The 18,853-nt window shown below is 43.3% G+C and overlaps 1 protein-coding gene across 4 annotated transcripts in view; it reads left to right on the forward strand.

The window, feature by feature from the left end:
• The first annotated feature begins 333 nt into the window (after positions 1-333).
• Positions 334-18,853, forward strand: part of LOC134839612 (uncharacterized) — a 35,600-nt gene continuing 17,080 nt past the window's right edge. For 2 of the 4 annotated variants that reach the window (XM_063855218.1, XM_063855219.1), the window contains exons 1-5: positions 384-796; positions 1,037-1,178; positions 1,489-1,820; positions 2,274-2,423; positions 3,269-3,400. In XM_063855218.1, the coding sequence (XP_063711288.1) occupies positions 585-796; positions 1,037-1,178; positions 1,489-1,820; positions 2,274-2,423; positions 3,269-3,400 (968 nt within the window). In that variant the 5' untranslated portion in view covers positions 384-584. Of the gene's footprint in view, positions 349-383; positions 797-1,036; positions 1,179-1,488; positions 1,821-2,273; positions 2,424-3,268; positions 3,401-18,853 lie in introns of those variants that run through there. The other 2 variants (XM_063855221.1, XM_063855220.1) reach the window with 2 other exon arrangements.

The raw sequence follows: 18,853 nt of genomic DNA on the forward strand, positions 1-18,853 counted from the left end.
ATGCTAACTTGCCCACCAGAAGCGGGCTTAATCACTCTGCGCCTCCTACAGCCAACCTTATAACGGTTGAGCAGAGATTTCAGTCACTTCACCACCCGCTCCTTCAAGGTCTTTTTGCTCCCTAGAAGTCTAAGCGTGTTTTTATATTAAAATTGAAAAACAAGTCAAAATTTTTTTGTCTTGCAGCGATATGTGAAACTGAACATTTTGTTTTAAACAGCGAGTTATGGAACGGGGTTTTAGCTTTTCCACTCAAACCGCATCAAAAAATTAATACCATTGTTTGCTCTCTAAAGATTTTGTTCTTTTTGAATGTATAAACAAAATAAACTTGCTTCATAAAAACAGGTGCGTTTTTGAACAATCGCATCGGATTATTTTTTTCTTTTCATCGACGTGGTTGAGTCTACAAAACATGCTTTCACATAAAAGAAACACATTCAATGTAAATTCATTCTTTTAATTATCCAAAAGAAGCTCATAAAGAAAAAAAAACGTAAATAATTAACATATTTTTCTTCATCAGTTGTATTTTAATTTCCTCTTGAAATATTTTTAAAAACTTACACAAAACCAAATCAAACATGGTTTACCAGGAGACTCTGTCTAAATCATACGGCCACAGTATGGGCATAGAGCGTGTTCTTTTTGACGCCATTTTCAACGGAAGGTTCCAGTACCTCAAGCGACTCCTCGACTCAGGCTTCAACCCCAATGTGACAGATGACAGCAAAACCAGCCTCCTCACACACGCTTGCTTGATAGAGGACAGAACACAACGAATCTCTTTAGTCAAGTAAGTCAGTTAATGACCAGTTTACGTAGAAGCGAGTGTGGGGGCGTTTTTTGGAATACAGTTTTTCAAGCGATTGTTTATACAGCCTTTTAGAATTTTCGAGTTGTACGAGTTCAGGGTAAAAGTTAATAGTTATGTCTCTCAAGTATAGCTAATATAAACAAGGATTCTGGATTTTGATCCTGGTTAATAATAGCGTCTCGTCGATCCGAACATCTTTGATGTCAGTTCTCTTCCCAGACTCCTTCTGGAACATGGCGCCAATCCAGACATTCCAGACAGGTACGAAATGGACTCACTCATGCATGCCACACTGGCAGGACACAGTGACCTCATACAGCCTCTCATCCACCACTCGAGGGACGACATCGACTTACGAAAGGCACGCGATAGATTACAAATAGTAGAAGCCAGCAAAGTGGAAAAGTATATGATTCTCAATTTAAAAAAAAAAAACCTTTTTTTTTTGGTTGGGGGGTGGGGATGTTTGTGAAGCGCTCAAGGTCTCCGGCTATCACTTAACCTACTACAACACAATAAAAAGTCTAGTTGTCAACAATGAGTGTTGAGAGAGTAAAAAGTTTTTAAACTCTGCAAGCCCATTTTTATCAGTTGCATTACTAGTTTTGAGGTCTCGTATTCGATCAGTGCTGTTGGTAGCTTTTTGCTATTGTAATCGATCACGTCTAAAGGTTTCCTCCGAAGGCTACCCTTTACTCTCCATGGCCGTGATCTCCGAAGACCTGTCTGCTGTTCAGAAGATCTTCCAATTGCACCGTCGGCTAGGAGTCCACGTTGATGACGCCACAAACAATGAAGGAGTGACTCCATATATGGAAGCGAGAAGGAGGGAGTTCTTGGAAATTGCGGAGTTCCTCGAAATAGCAGGAAGAGCGTCACCTTTGCGGGTGGCAATTGACGGGAAGTCAATCGAAGAGATGACGGAAGAATTTCAAAAAATGAGAATTGAGAAAATGGATGCAAAAATAAAGGAAAAGAGAATGATTAATCCACCTAGATACAGGTGAGCAAATGCTTTTTGAATTTGAGAACATCCAACAAGAGAACATTCGAAAAGGTTTTTAGCCTGTTTAGCCAAAATTTTATGCTCAAATCATTCTCAGTTAACAAAAACTGACAAAAAACGTTTTTGAGACTATCTGAAGAAATTACGATAAAAAAACATCAATTTTGGTGCGTGCTTTTGACAGATTTCAAGCATTCGCCTGTAAAACATTTTCTATTTTTACTATACTGATAAGTTTGTTGATATTCTCAAACAAATCGTTTTTGAAAACCAACATTAGGAGATTATTGAATTTTGCCTGCAATATATAATTGGAACCAGAGCATTTTCAGCAATAATGAGTCAAGCTTCTACAGCTGGCATCCTAAGGAAAAAAAACCCATCACACATCTAGATAGATGATGTATTTAACCTAGCAGAAAAAAAAACTTTTTATTTTTGCTTTTCCAGTGAGTTGTTTGGCCATCCCAGGAGCAGTTACCAGGACTCACTGGACAATCTGAGATCCAGGAGCAAGTCAGTCTCTTTTCTCCAGTCCAGGGAGGACACGCGGGTGACTTTCAACAGTGAACACTTGGAAATTCCATCAAACTCATCCAGGTGGGTTTTATCATCATAATATGTGACTCAGTTTTGACAATATGTGCAAATTTTTATTTTGAAGTTGATCGAAAAAAACATCCGATCAAAAACAGTTGAAAAACCCAGATATTTTAAATATTGTTAAGAACAATTATTTCACAACAACTTTTCTTTTTTTTCGATATTGTTTGACCAGATTTTAATTATGAGGTCTTGAAAAATAAATTGTAGCACTACTATGAAAACCTTATAAACTGCATCAAAGTTCAATATTGCCAAGATCAGAATACAATTGAAAAAAGATTAACAATTCTTAAATTCGACAAAACAGTTTTTATCATATCACAGTTTAATTGTTAATATTTACTTGGAAATCTGTTGTTATGCCATCAGGGGCGGATCTAGGATTTTTAAGGGGGGGCGGTCAAACTAATTCCAAAAAATTGGGTCAACTTTAAAAAAAAAATTTTTGGAATTATAATGCTTACAGAACACTATTATGACCTATTTTGACAACATTTTCTGCAGATCAGGCAAATTTTTGAGCACTTTGCGGAAATTTTTAGACCAAAAAAACTTGTTTTTTTTTGTGATACGCGCTTCCTTTCAAAATTAGTATATATTGGCGCCAAAGGCGCCTTTAGAAAAATTTCATGGTTGGTCGCCGAAAATGGATGTTGCGAAATAATATCAAAGTAAGTGGGTCGAATTTCTGAGGGTCGAGGCGTCCGCTCGTCCCCCACCCTCCTACTCCCCCTAAATCCGAACTTGATGACATCTATTCTGTCTGAATATATTCTGGATGGATTTTGCTTGGCAGTTTCAATTACCGGTTTTCAGCAAATATATGTTTTTTCTGGCAGGTTTGATTCGGCCAGGCGAGACCAGAAACTCAACTTCGGCAGACTGAAGGTGTTTCGGAACCCACAATTTGTTCACTCTTTTCAGCCCAAAATGAAGCACCAAAAAGAAGAAGACAAGGGAAACTTAATGAGGTAATATATAAAGTTTGCTTATTGAAAAATTTACTTCTAAAACTGGAGAAATTTTTGGATACTGATAAAATGAACGACTTTGTCCGTAGGTACCACTTTTTCTTTTGCTTTGAGATCTAGACAAAAAAGCGTAGTTATTTGCATATCTGATGTTTGACAATTGATAACTTCGTCAATTAATTAGACGCTTCCCCATTACATCAGATGGCGTTCATGTTTCCTTGAAACAATTTGTAATACCCGGGTCAAGGTCCGCGACTAATTTTTTGTGGTGGTCAAAAAATTAGTCGCGGGGCTCAAAAAAAATTAGTCGAGGCGGTCAAAAAATAAGTCGCGACATGGTCAAAAAATAAGTCGAGGCGGTCACAAAATTAGTCGCGGGGCACATAAATTAGTCGCGGCGATCAAAAATCTAGTCACGGCGGACGAACAATTAGTCGCGGTGGTCAAAAATTTAGTCAAAAATTAGTTTCGGGGCTCAAAAAATTTGTCGCCGCGGTCAAAAACTTAGTCGCCGCGGCATAGTAAAAAAAAGGTCGCGGCGATCAAAAAATTAGTCAAGGCGGTCAAAAATTTAGTCGCAGTATGGTCGAAAAAAAAAGTCGCGGTGGTCAAAAAATTAGTGGCGGCAATCGAAAAATATGTCGCGGCGGTCAAAAATTTAGTCGCGGTGGTCAAAAAGTAGGTCGCGTTTGTCAAAAAATAGTCGCAGGGCTCAAAAATTAGTTGCGGCGGTTGAAAAGTTAGTCGCGGCATGGTCGAAAATTAAGTCGCGGTGATCAATTTTTTAGTCGCAGCGGTCTATTTTTTTGTCGCGGCATGGTCGCAAAATTAGTCGCGGGGCTCAAAAAAATAGTCACATGATCAAAAAATTACTTGCGGCATGTTCGGAAAGTAAGTGGAAAAATTTGCCGCGGTGGTCAAAGTATAGTCGCGGCGGTTGAAAAATTACTCACGACAGTCAAAAAATAAGTCGCGGCGGTCAAAATTTAATCGAGGCGGTCAAAAAATTAGTCGCGGTACTCAAAATTTAGTCGCGGCCCTCAAAACAAAAGTCGCGGCGGTCAAAACTTTAGTCTCGTTGGTCGAAAAATTGTCGCGGCGCTCAAAATTTTGTCGGGGCCCTCAAAAAAATAGTCGTAGTGGTCAAAAAGTTAGTCGCGGTATGGTCGAAAAATAAGTCGCGGCGGTCGAAAAATTAGTCGCGGCGGTCAAAAAACTAGTAGCGGTGGTCAAAAACTTAGTCGCGGCATGGTCGAAAATTATTCGCGGGGCTCAAAAAAGTAGTCTCGGCGCTCAACAATTGAGTCACGGAATGGTAAAAAAATAAGTCGCAGGGGTCAAAAAACTAGTCGCGGCGCTTAAAAAATAAGTCGCAGAATTTGAAAAGTTAGTCACGGCGGTTAAAAACTTAATCGCAGCGTTTGAAAAATTGGTCACGGTGATTAAAAAATTAGTCGCGGGGCTCAAAAAATTAGTCGTGGCGGTCAAAAACTTAGTCGCGGCACGGCCAAAAAAACTAGTCACGGGGCTCAAAAAAATAGTCGCACCGGTCAAAAGTTTTTTTGCGGCATGGTCGAAAAATAATTCGCGTCGGTCAAAAAATCAGTTGCGGTGGTCAAAAATTTGGTCGCGGCATGGTCTAAAAGTTAGTAGCAGGGCTCAAAAAATAGGTCGCGGCAATCAGAAAAAATAGTCGCGGGGTCAAAATTAGTCGCGGCGGTTGAAAAATTAGTCTCGGCTTGGTCGAAATTTAAGTCGCATTGATCAAAAAGTTAGTCGCCGCGGTCAAAAAATTAGTCGCAGCATGGTCGAAAAATAAGTCGCAGGGGTCAAAAAATTTGTCGCGGCGCTTAAAAACTTAATCCCAGCGTTTGAAAAACTGGTCACGGCGGTTAAGAAATTAGTCGCGGTGCTCAAAAAATTAGTCGTGGCGGTCAAAAACTTAGTCGTGACATGGTCGAAAAATAAGTCGCAGGGGTCAAAAAATTTGTCGCGGCGCTTAAAAACTTAATCCCAGCGTTTGAAAAACTGGTCACGGCGGTTAAGAAATTAGTCGCGGTGCTCAAAAAATTAGTCGTGGCGGTCAAAAACTTAGTCGCGGCATGGTCGAAAAATAAGTCGCGGTGGTCAAAAAATTAGTAGCGGGCTCAAAAAATAGTCGCGGCGGTTGAAATATTAGTCACGGCATGGTGAAAAAATAAGTCGCAGGGGTCGAAAAATTAGTCGCAGCGTTTGAAAAATTAGTCAACGGTGGTTAAAAAATTATCCGCGGGGCTCAAAATTATCCGCGGTTAAAAAATTATCCGCAGGGCTGAAAAAATTAGTCGTGGCGGTCAAAAACTTAGTCGCGGCATGGTCGAAAAATAAGTCGCAGTGGTCAAAAAATTAATTGCGGCGCTTGAAAAATTAGTCGCAGCGTTTGAAAAATTAGTCACGGCGGTTAAAAAATTATCCGCGGTGCTCAAAATTATCCGCGGTTAAAAAATTATTCGCGGGGCTCAAAAAATTAGTCGTGGCGGTCAAAAACTTAGTCGCGGCTTGGTCGAAAAATAAGTCGTGGTGGTCAAAAAATTAGTATCGGAGCTCAAAAAATAGTCGCGGCGGTTTAAATAATAGTTACGGCATGGTGAAAAAATAAGTTGCGGCGGTCAAAAAAAAAATCGCGGCGGTCGAGAAATTAGTCGCGGCGCTCAAAAATTAGTCGCGCCCCCAAAGAATAGGTCGCGCCGGTCAAAAAATAAGTCGCGGCGTTTAAAAAATTAGTCAGGGGGATCAAAGTCTTTGTCACGGCATGGCCGCAAGCTATGTCACGCCGGTCAAAAAATTTTGTCGCGGCGGTCAAAAATTTAGTCGCGGCGTGGTCGAAAGTTGAGTTGCTGCGGTCAAAGAATTAGTCGCAGCGATCAAAAAATTAATTAGTCGCGGGGCTCAAAAAATTAGTCTCGGCGGTCAAAAATTTAGTCGCGACATGGTCAAAAAACAAGCCGCGGCGGTAGAAAAATTAGTCTCGGGGCTCAAAAAACATGTCGCGGCGTTCGAGAAATTAGTCACAGCGGTTAAAAAATTAGTCGCGGAATGGTCAAAAAGTAAGTCGCAGCGGTCAAAAAAAAAATCGCAGGGGTCGAAAAATTATTCGCGGCGCTCAAAAAAAGTCGCCGCGGTCAAAAAAATGGTCGTGGGGGTCAGTAATTTAGTCGCGGCATGGTCGAAAAATAAGTCGCGATGGTCAAAAAGTTAGTCATGGGGATCAAAAAAATAGTCGAGGCGGCTGAAAAATTAGTCGCGACGATCAAAACATTGGTGGCGGCATGGTCAAAAAATAAGTCACGGCAGTCCAAAAAAATAGTCGCGGGTCTCAAAAATAGTCGCGGCGATTGAAATTTTAGTCACGTAATGGTCGAAAAATAATCTGGGGCGGTAAAAAATTAGTCGCGGTGTTCAAAAAAATAGTCGCGGCCTGGTCGAAAAACAAGTCGCAGTGGTCGAAAAACAAGTCGCAGTGATCGAAAAATTAGTCAAAAATTTAGTCGCTACAGGGTCAAAAACGGGTCGCGGTGGTCAATAAAATAGTCGCCGAGGGGCTCAAAAATTAGTCGCAGCGGGGCTCAAAAATTAGTCGCGGCGGTCAAAAGTTTAGTCGCGGCATGGTAAAGAAAATGTCTCGACGATAAAAAGTTTAGTCGCGGCATGGTCGAAAAAAAAGTCGCGCCGGTCAAAAAATCAGTCAAAGTGGTCAAAAATTTAGTCGCAGCATGGTCGAAAACTAAGTCGCAGTGATCAAAAAATTAGCTGCGGGGGTCAAAAAATTAGTCGCGGTATGGTCAAAAAAGTAGTCATCGCGGGGTTCAAAAAAAAAGCGTCGCTCGAAAATTTAGTCAAGGCATGGTCGGAAAATAGGTCTCGGCGGTCAAAAAATTAGTCGCAGGGCTCAAAAAATTAATCGCGGTGGTCAAAAATTTAGTCGGGCATGGTCGAAAAATAATTCTCGGTGGTCAAAAAATTAGTCGCGGGGCTTCAAAATTAGTCGCGGCGGTTAAGAAATTAGTCGCGGCATGGTAGAAAAATATGTGGCGACGGTCAAAATTTAGTCGCGGCATGGTTGAAAATTGAGTCGCAGCAGTCCAAAAAATAGTCGCGGGTCTCAAAAATAGTTGCGGTGGTTGAAAGTTTAATCGCGTAATGGTTAAAAAAATAGTCGTAGCGGTCAGTAATTTAGTCACGGCATGGTCGAAAAATGAATCGCGGTGGTCAAAAAGTTAGTCATGGGCTCAAAAAATAGTCGAGGCGGCCGAAAAATTAGTCGCGGAGGTTGAAAAATATGTTGCGGCGAGGTCAAAAAATAAGTCGCGACGATCAAAACAATGGTGGCGGCATGGTCAAAAAATAAGTCGCGGCAGTCCAAAAAAATAGTCGCGGGTCTCAAAACTAGTCGCGGCGATTGAAAGTTTAGTCGCGTAATGGTCGAAAAATAATCTGCGGCGGTGAAAAATTAGTCGCGGTGGTCAAAAATTTAGTCGCGGCATGGTCGAAAAATAGTTCTCGGTGGTCAAAAAAATAGTCGCGGGGCTTCAAAATTAGTGGCGGCGGTTAAAAAATTAGCCGCGGCATGGTAGAAAATATATGGCGACGGTCAAAATTCAATCGCGGCATGGTTGAAAAATGAGTCGCGACAGTCCATAAAATAGTCGCGGGTCTCAAAAATAGTTGCGACGGTTGAAAGTTTAGTCGCGTAATGGCCAAAAAATCATCTGCGGCGGTAAAAAAATTAGTCGCGGTGGTCAAAAATTTCGGTGCAGCACGGTCAAAAAATTATTCGCGAGGCTCAAAAAGTTAGTTGCGGCGTTCAAAAAATTAGCCGCGGCCTGGTTGAAAAACAAGTCGCAGTGGTCGAAAAATTAGTCAAAAAATTAGTCGCTACAGGGTCAAAAAATGAGTCGCGGTGGTCAAAAAATTGTTCGCCGCGGGGCTCAAAAAATTAGTCGCGGCGGTCAAAAGTTTAGTCGCGGCATGGTAAGAAAAATGTCGCAACGGTTGAAAGTTTAGTCGCGCATGGTCGAAAAAAAATTCGCGCCGGTCAAAAAATCTGTCAAAGCGGTCAAAACTTTGACCACGCCAAACTTTGACCACGCCAAAACTTTGACAGTCAAAGCGGCACAAAAAAACAGTCGCGGCGGTCAAACGTTTATTGCGGCATGATCGAATCATAAGTCGCGTAGGTCAAAAAATCAGTCGCGGCGGTCAAAAATTTAGTCGCGGCATGGTCTAAATTTTAGTAGCAGGGCTCAAATAATAGGTCGCGGTGGTCAAAAAAAATAGTCGCGGGGCTTGAAATTAGTCGCGACGGTTGAAAAATTAGTCTCGGCCTGGTCGAAATTTAAGTCGCTTTGATCAAAAAATTAGTCCCAGCAGTCAAAAATTTAACCGGGGCAGTCAAAAAAATTAGTCGCGGGGCTCAAAAAATTAGTCGCGGGGCTCAAAAAATTGGTCGCGGCATGGTCAAACAAAAGTCGCGGCATGATCAAAAAATAATTCGCAGCAGTCAAAAAAATTAGTCGCGGGGCTCAAAAAATAAGTTGCGGTGGTCAAAAGTTTAATTGCGGCATGGTCGAAAAATAAGTCGCGTCGGTCAGAAAATCAGTCGCTGTGGTAAAAAAAATTTGCCGCGGCATGGTCTAAAAATAAGTCGCGCGGCTCAAAAAATTAATCACGACGGTCGAAAATTTAGTCGCGGCTTGGTCAAAAAAACTAGTCGCGGGGCACAAAAAAACAGTCGCGGCGGTTAAACGTTTATTGCGGAATGGTCAAATAATAAGTCGCGTAGGTCAAAAAATCAGTCGCGGCGGTCAAAAATTTAGTCGCGGCATGGTCTAAATTTTAATAGCAGGGCTCAAAAAATAGGTCGCGGCGGTCAAAAAAATAGTCGCGGGGCTTGAAATTAGTCGCGATGGTTGAAAAACTAGTCTCGGCCTGGTCGAAATTTAAGTCGCTTTGATCAAAAAATTAGTCGCAGCAGTCAAAAATTTAACCAGGGCAGTCAAAAAAATTAGTCGCGGGGCTCAAAAATTTAGTCGCGGCATGGTCAAAAAACTAGTCGCTGCGGTCAAAAAATCAGTCGTGGCGGTCAAAAAATAGGTCGCGGCGCTCAAAAAAATAGTCGCGGGCTCAAAATTAGTCGCGGCGGTTGAAAAACTAGTCGCGGTTTGGTCGAAATTTAAGTCGCTTTGATCAAAAAATTAGTCGCAACAGTCAAAAATTCAACCGCGGCTTGGTCAAAAAAACTAGTCGCGGGGCACAAAAAAAACAGTCGCGGCGTTCAAAAGTTTATTGCGGCATGGTCGAATAAAGGTTTATTGCGGCATTTGTCGCGTAGGTCAAAAAATCAGTCGCGGCGGTCAAAAATTTAGTCGCGGCATGGCCTAAATTTTAGTAGCAGGGCTCAAAAAATTAGTCGCAGCAGTAAAAAATTTAACCGCGGCTTCGTCAAAAAAACTTGTCGCGGGGCACAAAAAAACAGTCGCGGCGGTCAAAAATTTGGTCGCGGCATGGTCGAAAAAAAAATCGCGGCAGTCGAAAAATTAGTCGCCGCGGTCAAAAATTTAGTCGCGGCATGGTCTAAAAATTAGTAGCAGGGGTCCCGTCTAAAAAATAGGTCCCGGCGGTCAATAAAAGAAGTCGCGGGGCTCAAAGTTAGTCGCGGCGGTTGAAAAATTGGTCGCGGCCTGGTCGAAATTTAGGTCGCATTGATCCAACAATTTTTCGCAGCAGTCAAAAATTTAGTCGCGGCATGGTCAAAAAACTAGTCGCATGGCTGAAAAAAATAGTCGCGACGGTCAAAAGTTTGATCGCGGCATGGTCGGAAAGTAAGTCGCGGCAGTCGAAAAATTAGTCGTGGCCTTCAAAATTTTAGTCGCGGCATGGTCTAAAAATAGGTCACGGGGTTCAAAAAATTAGTCACGACGGTCGAAAATGTAGTCGCGGTATGGTCGAAAAATAAGTCGCGGCAGTCAAAAAATCAGTCGTGGTGGTCAAAAAATAGATCGCGGCGGTCAAAAATTTAGTCGCGGCATGGTTTAAAAATTTTCCGTCGCGGGGCTCAAAAAAAATAGTCGCGTCGGTCAAATTTTAGTCGCGACATTGTCGGAAAATAAGTCGCGGCGGTCGAAAAATTAGTTGCGTGGCTCAAAAAATCAGTCGCGGTGGTCAAAAATTTATGCGGCATTTTCAAAAAATAAGTCTCGGTGGTCAAAAAATTAGTCGCGGTGCTCGAAAAATTGTTCGCGGCGTGGTAAAAAAAAGTCGCGGTATGGTCAAAAAATAAGTAGTATCGGGCAAAAATCAGTCGTGGCAGTCAAAAAATTAGTCGCGGCATGGTCTAAAAATTAGTAGCGGGGCTCAAAAAATTAGTCGCGGTGGTCAAAAAGTAGGTCACGTCTGTCAAAAAATAGTCGCAGGGCTCATAAATTAGTTGCGGCGGTTGAAAAATTAGTCGCGGCATGGTCTAAAAATAAGTCGCGGCGCTCAAAAAAACAGTCGCATGATCAAAAAATTACTTGCGGCATGGTCGGAAAGTAAGTCGCGGCGGTCGAAAAATTAGTTGCGGCGGTCAAAAACTTACTCGCGGCATGCTCTAAAAATTAGTCGCGGGTCTCAAAAAATTAGGCGCGGGGCTCAAAAAATAGTCGCGGTGGTCAAAAATTTGGTCGCGGCATGGTCGGAAAGTAAGTCAAGGCAGTCAAAATATTAGAAATTAGTCGCAGAGGTCAAAAACTCTGTTGCGACATAATCTAAAAAATAGTCGCGGGGCTCAAAAATTTAGCCGCGGCGGTCAAAAAAATAGTCGCGGCATGGTCAAAAAATAAAAGGCGGCTCTCATAAAATAAGTCGCGGGGCTCAAAATTTAGTCACGACGGTCAAAAATCTAGTCGCGGCATGGTCGCAAAATAGGTCGCGGTGGTCGAAAAATCAGTCGTGTCAGTGAAAAAACAGGTCGCGCTGGTCAAAAGTTTAGTCGCGGTATGGTAAAAAACTACGTAGCATCGGGCAAAAATCAGTCGTGGCGGTCAAAAAATTAGTCGCGGCATGGTCTAAAAATTAGTCGCGGGGCTCAAAAAATCAGTTGCGGTGGTCAATTTGTAGGTCGCAGCTGTCAAAAAAAAATAGTCGCAGGGCTCAAAAATTAGTGGTAGTGGTTGAAAAATTAGTCGCGGCATAGTCGAAAATTAAGTCGCGGTGACCAATTTTTTTAGTCGCAGTGGTCAAAATTTTAGTCGCGGCATGCTCAAAAAATTTGTCGCGGAGCTCAAAAAAATAATCGCGGCGGTCAAAAGTTAGTTCGCGGCATGGTCGGAAAGTAAGTCGCGGCAGTCAAAAAATTAGTCGCGGCGGTCAAAAATTTAGTCGCGGCATGGTCTAAAAATAAGTCGCGGGGCTCAAAAAGTTAGTCGTGGTGGTCAAAAAATTGTTCGCGGCGGTCAAACGTTTAGTCGCGGTTTGGTCAAAAAAAAGCGTCGGGCAAAAAATCAGTCTCGGCGGTCAAGAATATTGTCGCGGCATGGTCTAAAAATTAGTTGCGGGGCTCAAAAAATTAGTCGCGGTGGTCAAAAAGTAAGTCGCAGCGGTCAAAGAAATAGTCGCAGGTCTGAAATTAATTGCGGTGGTTGAAAAATTAAGTCGCGGTGATCAATTTTTTAGTCGCAGTAGTCAAAAATGTATTCGCGGCATGGTCAAAAAAATAGTCCCGGGGCTCAAAAAAATATTCGCCGTGATCAAAAAATTAGTCGCCGCATGGTCGGAAAGTAAGTCACGGCGGTCGAAAAATTAGTCGTGGCGGTCAAAAACACAGTTGCGCCATGATCTAAAAATTAGTCGCGTGGCTCAAAAAATTAGTCGCGGGGCTCAAAAAAATAGTCGCGGCAGTCAAAAATTTGGTCGCGGCTTGGTCGGAAAGTAAGTCAAGGCTGTCGAAAAATTAGTCGGGGCGGTCAAAAATTAAGTTGCGGCATGGTTGAAAAACTAGTCGCGGGGTTCAAAAATTTAGTCATGGCGGTCAAAAAAATTGTCAGGGCATGGTCAAAAAATGAAACGCAGCTCTCATAAAATAGGTCTCGAGGCTCAAAAATTTAGTCATGACGGTCAAAAATTTAGTCGCGGCATGGTCGCAAAATAAGTCGCGGCGGTCAAAACATCAGTAATGGCGGTCAAAAAATAGGTTGCGGCGTTCAAAACTTTAGTCGCGGTTTGGTCGAAAAATAAGTAGCGTCGGGCGAAAAATCAGTCGCGGCGGTCAAAAAGTTAGTCGCGGCATGTTCAAAAAATTAATCGCCGGGCTCAAAAAATTAGTCAAGGTGGTAAAAAAGTAGGTAGCGGCGGTCAAAAAATAGTCGCAGGGCTCAAAAATTAGTTGCGGCGGTTGAAAAATTAGTCGCGGCAAGGTCGAAAATTAAGTCGCGGTGATCAATTTTTTAGTCGCAGCGGTCAAAAATGTAGTCCCGGCATGGTCAAAAAGTTAGTCGCGGGGCTCAAAAGAATAGTCGCGGAGATCAAAAATTTAGTCGCGGCACGGTCGGAAAGTAAGTCGCGGCGGTCGTAAAATTAGTCGCAGCGGTCAAAAAATTAGTCGCGGCATGATCAAAAAACTATTTGTCGCGGGGCTCAAAAAAATAGTCCCGTTGGTCAAAACTTTAGTCGCGGCTTGGTCGGAAAGAAAGTCGCGGTGGCCAAAAAATTAGTCGTGGCGGTCAAAAACTTAGTCGCGGCATGATCTAAAAATTAGTCGCATGACTCAAAAAAAATAGTCGCTGGCTCAAAAAATAGTCGCGGCGGTCAAAAATTTTGTCGCGGCAGGTTCAAAAATTTTGTCGCGGGGCTCAAAAAAATAGTCGCGGCAATCAAAAATTTAGTCGCGGCTTGGTCGGAAAGTAAGTCGCGGCGGTCGTAAAATTAGTCGTAGCATTCAAAAACTTATCCGCGTTATGGTCAGGAAATCAGTCGTGGCGGTCAAAAAACAGGTCGCGGCGGTCAAAAAATTAGTCGCGGCATGGTCAAAAAATTATTCGTCGCTGGGCTAAAAAAAGAATAGTCGCTGTGATAAAAAAAATTAGTCGCGCCATGGTCGGAAAGTAAGTCGCGGCGGTCGAAAAATTAGTCGTGGCGGTCAAAAACTTGTGGCATGATCTAAAAGGTAGTCGCGTGACTCAAAAATTAGTAACGGGGCTCAAAAAAATAGTCGCGGCGGTCGAAAATTTGGTCGCGGCATGGTTGGAAAGTAAGTCAAGGCAGTCGAAAAATTAGTCGCGGCGGTCAAAAATATAGTTGAGGCATGGTCTAAAAATTAATCGAGGGGCTCAAAAAATTAGTCGCGTTGGTCAAAAAAATAGTCGCGGCATCTTTAAAAAATAAAACCCAGCTCTCATAAAATTGGTCGCGGGGCTCAAAAATTTAGTCCCGATGATCGAAAATTTAGTCGCGGCATGGTCGCAAAATAAGTCGCGGCGGTCAGAAAATCAGTCGTGGCGGTCAAAAATAGGTTGCGGCTGTCATTATTTTAGTCGCTGTATGGTCAAAAAATAAGTAGCGTTGGGCGAAAAATCAGACGCGGCGGTCAAAATGTTAGTCTAGGCATGTTCTTAAAATTAGTCGCGGGGCTCAAAAAATTAGTCGCGGTGGTCAAAAAGTAGGTCGCGACAGTCAAAAAATAGTCGCAGGGCTCAAAAATTAGTTGCGGCGGTTGAAAAACTAGTCGCGGCCAGGTCGAAAATTAAGTCGCGTTGATCAAATTTTTAGTCGCAGCGGTCAAACATTTAGTTGCGGCATGGTCAAAAAAAAAGTCGCGGCGATCAAAAAATTAGTCGCGGCATGGTCGGAAAGTAAGTCGCGCCGGTCGTAAAATTAGTCGCAGTGGTCAAAAAATTAGTCGCGACATGGTCAGAAAATCAGTCGTGACGGTCGAAAAACAGGTCGCGGCGGTCAAAAAATTAGTCGCGGCAGGGTCAAAAAATTATTCGTCGCGGGGCTCAAAAAAAATAGTCGCGTCGGTCAAAAATTTAGACGCGGCTTGGTCGGAAAATAAGTCGCGGAGCCCAAGAAAAAAGCCGCGGCGATCAAAAAATTAGTCGCGGCATGGTCGGAAAGCAAGTCGTGAGGGTCGAAAAATTAGTCGCAACGGTCAATAACTTGGTCGCGGCATGGTCGGAAAATAAGTCGCGGCGGTCGAGAAATTAGTCACGGGGCTCAAAACAGTCGCGGTGGTCAAAAATTTAGTCGCGACATGGTCAAAAAATAAGCCTTGGTGGTCAAAAAATAATCGCGGGGCTTCAAAATTAGTCGCGGCGGTTAAAAAATTAGTCGCGGCATGGTAGAAAAAGAAGTCGCGACGGTCAAAAATTAGTCGCGCTGGTTGAAAAATTAGTCGCCTCTTGGTCGAAAAAGGAGTCGCAGCGTTCAAAAAATTAGTCGCGGAGTTCAAAAGTTTAGTTGCGGCGTGGTCGAAAAATTAGTCGCGGGGCTCAAAAAATTAGTCGAGGTGGTCAAAAAGTAGGTCGCGGCGGTCAAAAAATAGTCGCAGGGCTTAAGAATTAGTTGCGGCGGTTGAAAAATTAGTCGCGGCCAGGTCGAAAATTAATTCGCCGTGATCGAATTTTTAGTCGCAGCGGTCAAACATTTAGTTTCGGCATGGTCAAAAAAATAGTCGCCTTTTAAAAAATTAGTCGCGGCATGGTCGGAAAGTAAGTCGCGGTGGTCGTAAAATTAGTCGCAGCGGTCAAAAACTTAGTCGCGACATGGTCAGAAAATCTGTCGTGACGGTCAAATAACAGGTCGCGGCGGTCAAAAAACAAGTCGCGGCATGATCAAAAAAAAATTCGTCGCGGGGCTCAAAAAAAAAGTCGCGTCGGTCAAAAATTTAATCGCGGCTTGGTCGGAAAAAAAGGCGCGGAGCCAAAAAGAAAGCCGCGGCGATCAAAAATTTAGTCGCGGCATGGTCGGAAAGCAAGTCGCGAGGGTCGAAAAATTAGTCGCAACGGTCAAAAAATTGGTCGCGGCAGGTCAGAAAACTAATGTGGCGTTCAAAAAACAGGTCGCGGCGGTCAAAAGCTTAGTCGCGGCATGGTCGGAAAATAAGTTGCGGCGGTCGAGAAATTAGTCACGGGGCTCAAAACATTTGTCGCGATGGTCAAAAATTTAGTCGCGACTTGATCGAAAACTAAGTCTTGGTGGTCAAAAAATTAATCGCGGGGCTTCAAAATTAGTCGCAGCGGTTAAAAAATTAGTCGCGGCATGGTAGAAAAATAAGTCGCGACGGTCAAAAATTAGTCGCGCTGGTTGAAAAATTAGTCGCCTCATGGTCGAAAAAGGAGTCGCAGCGTTCAAAAAATTAGTCGCTGCGGTCAAAAGTTTAGTTGCAGCGTGGTAAAAAAATTAGTCGCGGGGCTCAAAAAATTAGTTGCAGTGGTCAAAAAATTAGTCAAATCATTGTCGAAAAATAAGTCGAAGTCGTCAAAAAAATAGTCGCAGCGGTCAAGATTTTACTCGAGGCAGGGTCTAAAAATTAGTCGCGGGGCTCAAAAAATTAGTCGCAGGGCTCAAAAAATTAGTCGCGATAGTCAAAAATTTAGTTTGGACATGGTCAAAAAGTAAGTCGCGTCGGTCAAAAAATCAGTCGCGGCGATCAAAAAAATAGTCGCAGTGGTCAAAATTTTAGTCGCGGCAGGGTCTAAAAATTAGTAGCAGGGCTCAAAAAATTAGTCGCAGTGGTCAAAAATTAGTCAGGTCTTGGTAGAAAAATAAGTCGCAGCCGTCAAAATAATATTCGCGGGTCTCAAAAAATTTGTCGCAGGGCTCAAAAAAACAGTCGCGGCAGTCAAAAATTTAGTTTGGGCATGGTCGAAAAATAAGTCGCGTCGCGGTCAAAAAATCAGTCGCGGCGGTCAAAAATTTTAGTCGCGGCATGGTCTAAAAATTAGTAGCAGGGCTCAAAAAATTAGTCGCAGTGGTCAAAAATTAGTCAGGTTACGGCAAGTAGCAGCCGTCAAAATAATAGTCGCAGGGGTCAAAAATTTAGTTTAGGCATGGTCAAAATTTTAGTTTAGGCATGGTCGAAAAGTAAGTCGCGTCGGTCAAAAATCAGTCGCGGCGGTCAAAAAAAATGTCGCAGCGGTCAAATTTTTAGTCGCGGCATGGTCTAAAAATTAGTCGTGGGGCTCACAAATTTAGTCGCGGGGCTCAAAAATTTAGTCGCGGCAGTCAAAAGTTTGTTCGCGGCATGTTCGGAAAGTAAGTCGCGTCAGTCGAAAATTTTGTCGCGGCGGTCAAAAGTTTAGTCGCGGCATGGTCAAAAAAATAGTCAGGCCATGGTCAGAAAAGGAGTCGTTCAAAAAATTAGTCGCGGCGGTCAAAAGTTTAGTTGCGGCGTGGTCAAAAAATTAGTCGGGTGGCTCAAAAAAGTAGTCGCGGTGGTCCAAAAGTAGGTCGCGGCGGTCAAAAAACAGTCGCAGGGCTCAAAAATTAGTTGCGGCGGTTGAAAAATTAGTCGCGGCCAGGTCGAAAATTAAGTCGCGGTGATCAAATTTTTAGTCGCAGCGGTTTGCGGCATGGTCAAAAAAGTATTCTTGGTCAGAAAGTAAGTTATTTGTGGCATGGTATGGTCGGAAAGTAAGTCGCCGCGGTCGTAAAATTAGTCGCAGCGGCCAAAAACTTAGTTCCGACATGGTCAGAAAGTCAGTCGTGACGGTAGAAAAACAGGTCGCGGCGGTCAAAAAATTAGTCGCGGCATGGTCAAAAAATTATTCGTCGCGGGGCTCAAAAAAAATAGCCGCGTCGGTCAAAAATTTAGTCGCGGCTTGTTCGGAATATAAGTCGCGGAGCCCAAAAAAAAGCCGCGGCGATCAAAAATTTAGTTGCGGAATGATCGGCAAGCAAGTCGCGAGTGTCGAAAAATTTGTCGCAACGGTCAAAAACTTGGTCGCGGCATGGTCAGAAAATCAATTGTGGAGGTCAAAAGTTAGGTCGCGGCGGTCGAAAGCTGAATCGCGGCATGGTCGGAAAATAAGTCGCGGCGGTCGAGAAATTAGTCAAGGCGCTCAAAACATTTGTCGCGGTGGTAAAAAATTTAGTCGCGACATGGTCAAAAAATAAGTCTTGATGGTCAAAAAATTAATCGCGGGGCTTCAAAATTAGTCGCGGCGGTTAAAAAATTAGTCGCGGCATGGTAGAAAAATAAGTCGCGACGATCAAAAATTAGTCGTGGTGCTTGAAAAATTAGTCGCCTCTTGGTCGAAAAAGGAGTCGCAGCGTTCAAAAAATTAGTAGCGGCGGTCAAAAGTTTAGTTGCGGCGTGGTCAAAAAATTAGTCGCGGGGCTCAAAAAATTAGTCGCGGTGGTCAAAAAGTAGGTCGCGGCGGTCAAAAATTGTCGCAGGGCTCAAAAATTAGTTGCGGCGGTTGAAAAATTAGTCGCGGCCAGGTCGAAAAGTAAGTAGCGGCGGTCAAATAATAGTCGCAGGGCTCAAAAATTAGTTGCGGCGGTTGAAAAATTAGTCGCGGCATGGTCGGAAAGTAAGTCGCGGCGGTCGTAAAATTAGTCGCAGCGGTCAAAAACTTAGTCGCGACATGGTCAGAAAATCTGTCGTGACGGTCGAAAAACAGCTCGCGGCGGTCAAAAAATTAGTCGCGGCATGGTCAAAAATTTTTCCGTCGCGGGGCTCAAAAAAATAGTCGCGTCGGTCCAAAATTTAGTCGCGGCTTGGTCGGAAAATAAGTCGCGGAGCCCAAAAAAAAGCCGCGGCGATCAAAAGTTTAGTCGCGGAATGCTCGGAAAGCAAGTCGCGAGGGTCAAACAATTAGCCGCAACGGTCAAAATCTTGGTCGCGGCATGGTCAGAAAATCAATTGTGGCGGTCAAAAAACAAGTCGCGAGGGTCAAAAAATTAGCCGCAACGGTCAAAAGCTTAGTCGCGGCATGGTCGGAAAATAAGTCGCGGCGGTCGAGAAAATAGTCACGGGGCTCAAAACATTTGTCGCCGTGGTCAAAAACATGGTCGAAAAATAAGTCTTGATGGTCAAAAAATTAATCGCGGGGCTTCAAAATTAGTCGCGGCGGTTAAAAAATTAGTCGCGGCATGGTAGAAAAATAAGTCGCGCTGGTTGAAAATTAGTCGCGCTGGTTGAAAAATTAGTCGCCTCATGGTCGAAAAAGGAGTCGCAGCGTTCAAAAATTAGTCGCGGCGGTCAAAAGTTTAGTTGCAGCTTGGTCAAAAAATTAGTCGCGGTGCTCAAAAAATTAGTTGCAGTGGTCAAAAAATTAGTCAAATCATTGTCGAAAAATAAGTCGAAGCCGTCAAAAAAATAGTCGCAGCGGTCAAAAACTTAGTCGCGACATGGTCAGAAAATCTGTCGTGACGTCCGAAAAAACAGGTCGAGGCGGTCAAAAAATTAGTCGCGGCATGGTCAAAAAATTA

Source organism: Symsagittifera roscoffensis, chromosome 2 (assembly GCF_963678635.1).
Source record: "Symsagittifera roscoffensis chromosome 2, txSymRosc1.1, whole genome shotgun sequence".
In the NCBI taxonomy this organism is placed as follows: domain Eukaryota; kingdom Metazoa; phylum Xenacoelomorpha; order Acoela; family Convolutidae; genus Symsagittifera; species Symsagittifera roscoffensis.